We start from the raw sequence: 12,832 nt of genomic DNA on the forward strand, positions 1-12,832 counted from the left end.
TTGCCCATCTTAAATTACTGTTTTAGGCAAAGAAAAAAAATACACTTAATTTTAGTTCAACAATTTTGCACGTTGTAAATTGACTCCATTTTGCTACTGCAAAAAGTGGAACATCTGATATTGTTTTTGGGGGGGGGATTTTAGTTTCTCTATTCAAGACAGGCTATTTAAACGTAATTTGTTCGTATTGTTATTTTGTGGCGCATCATTGACATGCTATAATCACGACTGCACTGTAGCCATATAAAAAGGTGTCATGTTGGAATACCTTTATTTGGATTTTTTTTAAAAAACAGTTGAGACAATGTGGATAGAATTTATTTTTTCCTGCTGGTACTGCCAAGATATCGGATCGCACTCGGTATCGGCTGATACTCAAAGTCAAGTGATCGAGTTCAAAAAAATGTGGACGTGTTAACTTGACGAGACCCAACTACTCACAACGAACATTATGAAACAAAAGGGTAAATATTTATTCTGTTTTAGTCTCCATTGAAGAAAGACAAAATGCTATTGGTGATGTCACTGAAAACATGACTTTGTTTGTTTTAGGGGAAGTTAGCCCATTATGACAGGGTGGACATCAATTTCAGTGACACGTGCAAAATGTCTAATATGATTATGAAAATAGAATGTACATGGCTGGTTTTGTCAAAGAACTTGCTGTGGACAAGAAAAGCACACATCATTTCATTCACTTAGTATTATTTAACCATCATTTAACACACACTGTAGTGAGTTGACATGAAAAAATAAATGGCATAAAATAAAGGACATTTTTTTTAAGAGAGTTATTGTACTGCAAATGTTTTATAAGACCACAAGGTTTCATTATTATCATGGCTTATGTTTTCTTCTCTACCTGTTATTAACATGTATTATCATAATCTTTTATTGCATTTCTATTTTATTCTCCCTTTGTTTGAGACCTTCACTATACGTAACTAAAATACAAGGTTGGCAAAATGCTGGCTTTATTTGTTATTGCACCATGGCTAATTTGCATTATGAACAGTAATCCTGCTCCTGCATCAAAAAGGATCTTATTGATATATTTCATTTAATAATGAAATAATCGCCTGATTAATAATCCCCCACCAGATTGGTGTCAGCTAATGACAAAAACACAACAAAATCGTCGGCTTAGCTCACTTGTGAGCCGTGACACGGCCACAAGTGGCGTGCACGCGCGCGGCGGCCTCAAGGCCGCGCCCACAACGGAACTACCCACTCGTGAAGGAGGCTTTGGGGGGGCTTGTGGCCAATGGGAGAGCAGCGGGGGCGTGTTCCGAGCCGCTCCTGAGAGGCACGGTGAGGGAGTGGAGGCGAAGGAGGCTCGTCGAGGGCACGAATGCCACTCGTTGCGCGTGCCTGTAATTTGGAAAGGTGTATGCAGCGCACGGTCGCGTGGTCGCCTTTCCAGGTGGAACTCCGGGAGGAGCTGAGAAAGGGGAACTGAATTGGGACGACTCGGCCGAGCCGGTTCAGGACAGGTGAAATTCCCAGCAGGCTCGGTAAGATCGATTCGCATGACTGATGTCGAGCAAGTGGCTGCATCCGCGACCACACCACATGCAACGCTATTATTGTGATTTTTTTTTTTTTTTTAAACTCACATTATGCATTCAAATTATTATAATTAGCATTTTTATTTTATTATTATTATTACTAGTATTATTCAAACATAACGATGGCAGTGGCGTTCCAAAATGCAAGTGCATGCATGCAGGCTAATGTCATTTAGAATTTCCGACGACATTTAAAAATAAATAAATTTAATTTAAAAAAAAGGCCAATTAAATGAATTTAAAGTTGCTTACAGCATTCGTAAAAGTACATACGAATGATGAAATAAGATAGGGTGTCAATTTGAATTGCACGACATTATTTTCAAAAAGGAATGGAAAAATAAATGCTTTTCTGTTGCTAATGTAGAGAAAATAGCAAAGCTAATGTAGAGAAAATAGCAAAATCTATAAATATGTAAGATTGTACCTTGTGATTTTTCTGCCTTCTATTTTCCGTTAAACCACTTTAGAGTGAATTACAGATCGTTTATGTGTACATTATTATTTTATTACATAGCCTGCAAACATTAAATATAAAAATAAATATATGCAAGTACATTTTTGAGGGCAACATTTTCTTGTAAATTACAATAAATCCAACCATTTTAGGTCTACATTTATTTTCGGGCAACAATTTCTTTTTTTTTGTGAAGCAATATTTACTATTAAATTACTAATAAATACAGTGGTAGATACGTAACCCAGGGACATTAAAAAAAAGATTTAGACAATGGTAATCTATAACAATGTATATGAAAGTTCAAGTGTAAGTGCTGGTTAATATTTCCTGCATCTTTTATTGTATATGGTATATTAGAGTCGTTGGAAATTTGAACTGACGGTTACTTTATATAAGAGCCTATGATGATTGATTTATAGCTTAGATAGATTTCGTTCTCCAGCATTCAATTCCATCATAAACACTATATTATAAACATATATATATATATATATATATATTTGCACACACACGCATGCGCACACATAAAGCATTAATAACGTTTAGTTTGTGTTGTGCAGGTGATGGGTGCAAACCTCCACGTCGGACGCATGACCGTCGATCTAAGGAATATCGAGGATATCTAAATACACACGCTGGATATCCAATATCTCAAGTGCATCTTTCCTTTCGATTAAACAACCCCCCAAAAAAGGACTACTCATTTACCATGACGCGAGGCAAAGCGCGCCGCTGATGTGAAAGGAGCACGCAGGGCCGCATATCCAAGCATCATCATCATCATCATCATCATCATCATCACAATCATCATCATCATCATCATCATCAGCTGCAGCAGCAGCAACGACCCGGCACCGACATGAAGGAAAAGTCGAAAACGGCGGCAAGGACTAGACGGGAAAAGGAGAACAGTGAATTTTATGAGCTGGCCAAAATGTTGCCGCTCCCGTCGGCCATTACGTCGCAGCTGGACAAAGCGTCCATCATTCGGCTGACCACCAGCTACCTGAAGATGAGGATCGTCTTCCCGCAGGGTGAGACGGCACTACGTATATTAGTATATTGGGGTAGTGGGGCTCTATATATACTTTTTTTTTTTAATAGTGTAAGAGATAAAACACTTGGAAGGCGGTCACTACAACCGTGTGCAAAACAAAAAAAAATGCCTACAAAAATCCATAAACTCCATTTCAGATCGCTCAATAATAATATAGAGGCTACAATAAATTTCTATCTCTACAAAGCAGTGAGCACAAACTCCAACTCACGTCTACATTTCCAAATACTCATCGAGGAAGCACGTATTAAAAACATTTCAACTGACCGTGTATGGTATCGAAGAAAGCGCGGCGATATCACGCAGGGACGAGCAGATTTTGGCCAATGAATTCAATCACTGCAAGTGGAGGACTCGGCTAAAGTGTATATGTGACATTGATCGAGCTTGCAGCTTTGCAAATGAAGCAAAGAAAAGACCTCCATCCTCATCTTTTTTTTTTTTTCTTCTCTTGGTATAGTATATAAGGCGGCGCTCTCTGCGGGTTGCGTGACTGCGAGCAAGAAGCAGCTATTATAGCGAGGGCCCTGCAGGGCTTGTAATCACCTTAAGCTTTGTGAGCGCGAGGAAACACACACACACGCTCGGCCCTGCATGCAAGAATCGTGCCAAACGCGCTCGACACTTCCGCTCTCTCTCTCTTTTTAAATCGGTTACACGTGAAAACATATGCAGCATTTTTATATATTTTTTTTTTTAAAAAAAACGGCCTTACAATTGACATTGTCGTCATGCATTTGTAAGACTGTTCTATTTGTGTGATGATGATAATAATAATCATCATGTCTAGAACGAATAACCGGACATAACCTTTAGATTACATGATTTGACATATTTTACAAATAGTTTCTCATTTATTCGCATTTGGCCTGAGTTCCTACCTGCATGTTGTTTTTAACACGGCAGTCATATCATGTCATAATTTAAATGTAAAATAGCGTGACGCAGATTTTTTTTTTTTAAATATTCCGTGTATTTCCGAGTTGTTTTTATTTACGTTGTTATTATTATGGCAGGTTTGGGTGAAGCTTGGGGTCATACAAATCGAACCAGGCCGTTGGACAATCTTGGACGTGAGCTGGGCTCTCATCTATTACAGGTCTACCATCATTATTATCGTCATTATGATCATTATGCAAAATGGTTTCTAACAACTGCTGATTTTTTTTTTGTATTTGTAGACATTGGATGGCTTTATATTCGTTGTTGCCCCGGATGGGAAAATAATGTACATTTCAGAGACAGCGTCCGTGCATTTAGGACTATCCCAGGTCTGTTTTTTTTGGTTTTTTTTTTTTAAGTTTCATTTTATTTTATTGCATATCTGTTCTTGATCGGCGTTGTTCTCCACAGGTAGAGTTGACCGGAAACAGTATTTATGAATACGTGCACCCAGCCGACCACGACGAGATGACAGCTGTCCTGACACCACATCAGCCCTACCACTCACATTTTGTACAAGGTAAAAAAAAAAAAAAAAAAATACAAAAAAACACCACACACAACACTAATCATTCTATCCGGGTCTATTTCTATTCCGTCTGGGTTTGAAACTCATTATTCTTGTCTATTTGCTATGTCATGAGCGTGTCGAGCGACGCAATCATTGGAACAGACGCGTCAGTGTTAAAGTGACGCATGATTGACGCACAGTGTGCATAAATGTGGCCAAAGTATACACCTGGAAGTATTTAGTTGATTTTCTTGATCCCTCCGATTGCTTACTTTAGTCATTTGTGTTATATTCAATATAGGCCTGAATAAATTGCATTTCACGCGTGGCGTTTTTCATATCATATGCAAGTTTCATATTTCACTCATGGCATGTAATATTAAGCAGTCATTTTTGTTTTTCATTTACATGTTTTTTTTCCCCCCCAGTTTAATACGTGCAGAAAATTGTGTGCTATAACACTAATGTGTTTCATTTATATGCTACTAATGGTGATATAATACACGAAACCAAAAATACTTATTTTTCCTTTCAGAGTATGAAGTGGAGCGCTCTTTCTTTCTGAGAATGAAATGTGTGTTGGCCAAAAGAAACGCAGGCCTCACCAGTGGTGGATATAAGGTAATATGAAAATGTAATTGGATTCATGGAAAAAAAATAAAAATAAATAAATTGGGCAATTCAATAAACGATTTTAAGTTTTGCTCATGTGAAAATTAGCTTTCCTACATTTTCAACACAGAAATAAGAGTTTCCAGAACGAATTGTCTCTTATTATAAGATGTCTTATATTGTTCTCCCAACGTGAGGATTTGAGTAAAAACAACACAGCAAAATGTTTTGGAGCAAACGACTTGCTTGCTTTGTTGTGCTAACTCAGATTAGTGCCATAAATGTCAGTAATTTATATTTTCAGATTGTTGCATCGACTGTTTTAGCCCCCCCAAAATACTATATAATATATCATATTTGTATTTTACGCATTTCTCCTCAAATAAATCAGTAATCATCCATCCATCCAAGCCGCATTATCTTTAAATCGTATAGCGCAGTTTCCATTTATGTTGATGCAGAACACGTTCCATTCCAGGTGATCCACTGCAGTGGCTACCTGAAGATCCGTCAGTACAGCTTGGACATGGCCCCCTTCGAGGGCTGCTACCAGAACGTGGGCCTGGTGGCGGTGGGGCACTCCCTGCCCCCCAGCGCCGTGACCGAGATCAAACTGCACAGCAACATGTTTATGTTCAGGGCCAGTTTGGACATGAAGCTCATCTTCCTGGACTCCAGGTGAGCGCGCGTTTCCAAATGACCATCATTAGGTTAGTTTGTAAGTGCCACCTGATAATTACGAGCAGATTTCACATCCCTCTGCAATAGCGGTTCAAACGTAAATATGGCAAAGTTTTTTTTTGTTGTTTGTTTTTTTTTTTTTTTTTTAACAGAATCCAATCATTTCTCTGCAGGGTTGCCGAGCTGACGGGTTATGAGCCGCAGGACCTGATTGAGAAAACTCTGTACCATCACGTGCACAGCTGTGACATCTTCCACCTCCGCTGCGCGCACCACCTCCGTGAGTGCGCCGACACATGCGGACCATTACGCCAGCGCAAACACACACACACAAACGCGCTAATCTCTGTCATCTGTGTGATTCTTTTATCTCCCCCAGTGTTGGTAAAGGGCCAAGTCACCACTAAGTATTACCGTTTCCTGGCCAAGCACGGCGGATGGGTGTGGGTGCAGAGTTACGCCACCATCGTCCACAACAGCAGGTCATCAAGACCCCACTGCATAGTCAGCGTCAACTACGTCCTCACGTGAGTCTGCAAGATTTGTGAGCCCTTTAATTGGACGTCTATGCTACACTATGTAATATCATGTTTGTTTACATCTGTGTTGTTGTCACTTTGATTTATTTGATGGCATGTAGGTCTTTATTTAAATTGATCGGATGTGTGCTTGCCAGTTGTTTCTGGTGGTTAGTCGGACCCAATGCAGTTTTTGGATCCCAAGTTTGTTTTTTGGTCTCACTTTGGATAGGCATCATAAGGCAGTGAAATGAATGTGCAAAAGGCATGGGATCTGTTATCCACAGATCCGACTCATGCCTGGGCTCATATGTGGACAATGCACCCTTGATGCCATTCAAAACTATCGAAAAAAAACAGGGTGGTGCACAGACCATTAAATTAGGAAAATAATGGCCAGCGTCTAATTGTGATCTACGGTTGCCCATGTTCAAGGACTCAGGCTCGGGTTGGAGTTCCACTCCAGACAATAAAGAAATGGAAGTTAGTTGTTGGAAAGATGCTAGTCTGCTTGCTGGCTACTGCCGAGGTGCCCTTGAACCAGGCACCGTCCTCTCCCGCATTGTAAATTGAAATTTTTCCCTGAGGGATTATAATGGGTTTAATAATATTTGAAAATGAATGTCGTCAACCATGCGTTTTGGATTCAGCTTCATTAAATGGAAAGAGTGATACCGTATACTCAACTCAACTTTATAAAACACTTTCAAACAATTATTGCTGCATGCAAAGTTCTTTACATGGAGTATTGCAATACAATAACAAAAAGAGTTAAAACAATAAATAAGGCAAAACGGGTAAACACCATAAAACACCTAAAACAATGCCGAGTCGCATGCTGAGTCAAAAGCCAGAGAATAAAAATGTGTTTGAAGATGAGTTGATAGAATGAAAATAGCAAGGGCCTCAAAATTGAACTCTGTGGAACACCATACGACAGTGGGACGGAATGGAACTCAAAGCAACCAAATAGGATCTAAACCTCTCTAGAGCGCTACCACCAATGCCCACCTGGTGCTGCAAATGAGTCAATAGAATACTGTGGTCCACCGTATCAAACGCCGCAGTCAGATCCAACAATGTGTCATCAGCCAGGAGGATGTCAATAAAAACTCATGGCAGGCCTGACTCTGTGCTATGCATGATATTAAAACCTGACGCGCAAACCTCCATGACGTTATGTTCATCCAAGAAAAATTAGATACGAGATGATATAGATTGTAGGGTTCTGTTATAGGCGCTAAATTGGAATTGTGAAATGTAGCCTAAAAGAGGTACATCACTATATACCCTCTCTTGACAAATCCACCAAACACTGCGGCAGCAGGGCTCAGGGAAGTTGTTGTTATGAGAGCACAAATCACACTCAGACCCTTCGAGACAGCAAGACAAACATCGGGGTTGAACCCCATCAAAAAACCTCTACTGCCGCCATCGATCGCCAGTGTAAAGAAAGCAAAGTCGATCGAACGGGGAACTAGGAATCAATAGCTATCTCTCAGCAAGTACACGGTGGATTCGCCTTGTTAGGCTCATCCACGTGTAACATTTAAGTGCATGTAATGCCGCCACATACAAGACGACATAGTTCTTCGCTTGCATTGTGAAGAAAACATCGTGACTGCATTCTTTTAACATTTGAGAGGAAAAACAATTACTACCAAGCAGCCAACAAGAAGCCATTAATAAAACATGTCAGGAGCCACACCGGTGGTGCATTTCAGGCGCGAGGTGGTCTGACATTGACCCCGAGGTGGAATTCGGCTAACACAGCTGAGTTTGCACAATGGCCCGACATTATTGGCTCAGCCACGAGTCAGCAGGGTGCAGATAGGATGCAGCCCCCGAAAGCGCCGCAACTATACCTTGCAAGAGCAAATAACACTCACTCGCTGGTGGCTATCCAAACACAGCCTTTCTCCTGAGGTGTTGTACATAAAGAATGGGTCATATTTAGAGTCCTATTAAAGAGGCTGGCTACGCGGGGTCAGGGATGGGCCACGGGGTTTAAAATGCCAGGCAGCTGCTATTACATACTGTCGATGTGATAAATTATAATAGGCTCATGTTTGCTGAGCACTTGACACAGGAGCCTTGTCGCTCCCTCTGCACTGACACTTTGCCTTGAGTTCAGTTCCAGCACGCTGGGTTAAATTGTCAAGCGCGCGTACAAGCATGTGTCATTCAAGTAGTATATTTTAACTTGATCGGTTTAGAATATTTAAAAAGGCAGCCTTCAATGTCGGTAGGATTATTACTTTGATATAGTGAACTAAATTTGACTTGGACACACATTTGCGCTGACCCGTTGCTTTGGACAACCTACAATATAAACCGTTTGTACAACAACAACAATGATCCAAGTGTAAAGATTGGTTGAAGACACAGCAAAATTTTGGGCGAGACGGATTTGTATGAGTTTGAACTCTGAAACATCTGGTTCTGGATAACATTCAAAATTGATAGCATTCTGACAGAACGATATTCACAATGGAGTGATTGGTGTAAAATGTTTGCTGAGAGATCTGACCGGATGAATAATGTCAGGCAATATAAAATATGAGGGGTTCTTGCTTTGATTATTTCTTCATCAAAATTATGGCTGGGAGAGCTTTGACAAAAGTGGATTTCATTCAGCCTCTGATTTTAGCTTCAAAATCCACTGGATTCTTGCCATCCGTCTATTTTCTGTCCGGCTCAGGGTTATGGGAAGCTAAAGTCAATCCCAGCTGACTTTGGACGAAAGGTGCACCACAACCAGGACTGGTTGCCCTGGCTTTTTACAAAGACCAACATCCCAGTTTGAATATGATAGCTTTTAAATTTGCTGCTGAAAGATATCTGTTGAACTGGTTAATGAGTCAACCTCCGATTTGAGCTACCTTGGTAATCTTGTGCCATGTATCCAACAAAATCAATTGGATTCTTGCTCTGAACAATGCTTCCAGTTTGAAGATTACTGGTTGAAAGCTCAAATGAGACTGGTTAGTAACACTTTGACAGCTGGCCACAGCTAGCTCATCCATCAAGTGTTAATAACTAATCAGAGTTTTTCAACCAGTTCTCTCAACCTTGGATTATTCTTCTGAAATATAAAATCCTGTAAATTTTTATATATATACGGTTTATTTATTAAATCTTCCCAGTCGCAAAATATCTTGTTAAAAGCTCAAACGAGACTGGTTGGTACTGATTCCACCTCTGATCGCAACAAAACTTCTTTGACCATTTTGACCAGGTTTTTCGTTTTGCTGAAGGGCAATAATGCTTGAAAGCTGGAAGATGAGCATTTGAAAATTGTGCCCGATGCCCTCCTAAGAAAGCACGATAATGATAAAACACAGCAAACCAAAAGGCTAAATCCTGTTATCCCGTCCCTTCACAGGGTCAATCCATGGCAGGATATTAGGATAAATATTATCTTGAGCTTTTCTTCTTAGCGCCTTACAGTAGTTTGTGTTTATGTGTACAAAGGGACACAGAATACAAAGGAATGCAGCTGTCCCTGGACCAAATGAGCCCCACCAAGCCGGCTTTTCCTTACACTGACAGTCTCAATGAGGACAGGAAGAGCACAAAGTCACGTCTGACCCAGTCAAAAGCTAAAGCCAGAGTGTCACCCTATCCACAGGTAATAAACTAAACAGGGGCAAGAAGGCCAGGGTCAATTGTCTGAGTATCCATTCACATCGTGTTGTTTTCTTGTGTTCCTGCAGCCGTTTTCAGCATTCAATCCAGAGCGTTCAGAGTCGGACCAAGACAGCCAATGGGGAGGGAGCCCCCTGACGGAGGCTGCCTCGCCTCAATTGTTGGACCCGAGTGAGGCCGCAGAGGCATCGTGCGCCTACCGACTGTATCCGGACTCTGGCTCCCTGTGCTATGGCTTGGGTCTACTGGAAGAGGACCTTGCTCACGCCCAGACCCGTCCTCTTGCGACCGCCTGCGATCGGGTTCGATGTCAAAGTGGACGATACTTCCTGGGAGCCCCCCAGTCAGGAAGAGAGGTGTGGTGGGATGCCACTCGCTCTGTGCTGGCCCTTCCGAAACCATCTGCGGACAACAGCGAGGGCTACGAAATCACGTCCTACCACGCCGCCTTCCACGGTGAGGTGTTAGGGTTGAGTCCGCAACCATCTGTCTCTGGAAATAGCTCTGGCCTCGCTGCCCCTGGTAGCTGTTTTCCAAATGTTATTATGGGACATGCTAAGTTGTTTATGCCGTCTCTTGCCAGTGTGTCGATTGATACCATCTGTTCAAAAACTGCCTCAAATTGAAAGCCAAGTAATTTCACAATGCACAGCCCCAAATCACTGTTGTTTGCCAAGACATTGTATGATTCCATATGCACATTCAGAGCAGAAAGTACTCTTTCCAGTAGAGTATATGAGAGGTAAATGTAGCCAGGAAGTGTAACATGTTTGCGTTATACCATCTAATTCAGTTTTTCTCTGATTCAAATAGGACGAGGCCACTGGGATGAAGACAGCATCATGAGTTCACCGGACGGTGGGGGATCCACCAGTGATTCCGGCGAGCGGTACCACGGGGACCAATTCCAGGCCAGTCCTCGGGAGCCCAGTAAAATGGAGACCCTAATTCGTGCCACGCAACAGATGATCAAAGAGGAAGAGAGCCGTCTTCAGCAGCACAAATCGCCGCTCGACGTCTCGAAGACTCACAGTCCATGTTTCAACTCGTCACTATCCCATCACTCGCAGCTCAGCATGCCAAGCGTGGTGTGCCGAGGCCCGGGAGCTCCGAGCATTGACCTCCCTTCTGAGCGCCTCCATCACCGCGTAAAGGTCCCCGGGCCTCTGGACAACGACGAAAACACAACCAGCCCTGGCTCTCTCTCTCGCCTCAGCAGCCCCAGCTCTGACGTCATCCCCAGGTCCGGTCTTCCCCTCGCCAAAGACTACATGCAGACGGATATGTCCCCTCATCAGTCACAACCTCAAGGGAGCCCTCTGCTCTATCCATCCCAGGAGAGACAGCCTCTGGACAGGCAAGCAGCCTATGCATTGACTGGGTATTCCTTGGAACACCTGTACGACCCGGAGAGCCTTAGGAGTTACTCCGGACTGGCCTGCGGAGGAGTCCAATATGACGTTGCGTCTCACATGAGGATGCAGGCCGAGCAGATGCAGGGACACAAGGCCACGTCTGTGATTATAACCAACGGGAGCTGACAATATCTGATGCTGATGGGTCTTGTTCTGGAAACGAGGATGATCCAACCCTGACTCTAAAGCACGGAAAGGTGATCCACATAGAGGGCTGTTATTCTTGACACTGGATCATGTTCTTTTCCGAGAATGTTAATGAACCCATGTTCACAAAGCCAAGAGGCAAAGGCTGCCGCTTTTGTTCCACTATAAGGGAAACAAGAGTTATTTGAATGGTGGTGAACTGAATTCCCTTCTTCCTGCAGAGGCGACAAAGGTTCTGTGTCTGGTTAAACATCAAGCCGGTGTTTGCGACCGAAATGTCTCACGCGCAATTGGCTTTGTTGGTTAATCTGTCTTGGATTTCCAGTGGCCGTATGAGAATGTGTCGCTCCATTGCCCCTTCGCCTCCAGTGCACAGAGCCATAGGAATAATGGTTGACTCAACATGGGAACGGCGAGCTCCCCCCCCACCCCCACCCCCCCCGTGTAAAATATTGATGGTTCTTTGTATTTATTTGTCAGTGGGCTGTTTCATTAGGTGCCATCTATTTCATGTCCAAAAAGAGTCGTTTTGGTGTTTGGATGACAGTGGAAACAGCAAGCTCTCATCGCTTCTGTTTGAAAAGCTGTTACGAACCATGCAGTCCAAATATTGTTCATGTATATATCACTTTGAAAAACACATTGTTTACATATCAGGATATAAATGTCCCCATGTTTTTACCTCATGTAGCATACGTACAATATGCTTTAAATCCTGCTTCACATGCAATTTGTTTGTCATATCTAAAAATATGCTGAATGTTTTCTCTTATTTAATTTATAATGTAAATATCTCACAATGAATCTTTGGGCAAGAAGTGAGGAGATTATTTATTGGTTTAAAAAGGTCGCTTGAATCTGAATACAGTTTCAAAACAATCAACTTGTCTGTGTCGATTTTCTTGAGCTTTTATTCTGGGAATACAATTAACGTGACAGCCGGAGCTGCGCCTGCACAACGTAACGAGCTTCAATACAAGAAGTGATTCAAATATTGTGCCTTTACAAAGAAAATAATGTTCTTACAGAACATATATTTTTGAATTATTATCCTGGTGACAGTGTCAATTAAAGATTAGCATCAACATCATCAGCATCAAAAGGCAGACTTTTGTATCAGATCCCATTAAATGTAACTAGTTGGTTAATATTTCAAATTTAGTATTTATGAGACACTATATACATTGTCATGTTTCAAATTTTCCAAAATGGACGGCATGTGTCTACTCTCACAATCAGTGAAGAAAGATAATCCATATATAATAATTAAAAA

General features: G+C 41.8%; 1 protein-coding gene across 1 annotated transcript; it reads left to right on the forward strand.

Annotated features, from left to right (window-relative positions):
• Positions 1–2,887: 2,887 nt before the first annotated feature.
• On the forward strand, positions 2,888–11,682 carry LOC147128252 (single-minded homolog 1-like). Its single transcript, XM_086019054.1, has 11 exons — positions 2,888–3,062; positions 4,102–4,184; positions 4,267–4,356; positions 4,439–4,547; positions 5,074–5,159; positions 5,629–5,828; positions 6,005–6,111; positions 6,211–6,358; positions 9,824–9,980; positions 10,066–10,453; positions 10,811–11,682. Exons 1-11 carry the CDS (start codon positions 2,888–2,890, stop codon positions 11,536–11,538), a joined length of 2,271 nt encoding a protein of 756 aa, XP_085875180.1. The 3' UTR covers positions 11,539–11,682.
• Positions 11,683–12,832: the final 1,150 nt, after the last annotated feature.

Source organism: Filicampus tigris, chromosome 20, assembly GCF_054856515.1.
Source record: "Filicampus tigris isolate MCC_2025a chromosome 20, RoL_Ftig_1.0, whole genome shotgun sequence".
Classification (NCBI taxonomy): domain Eukaryota; kingdom Metazoa; phylum Chordata; class Actinopteri; order Syngnathiformes; family Syngnathidae; genus Filicampus; species Filicampus tigris.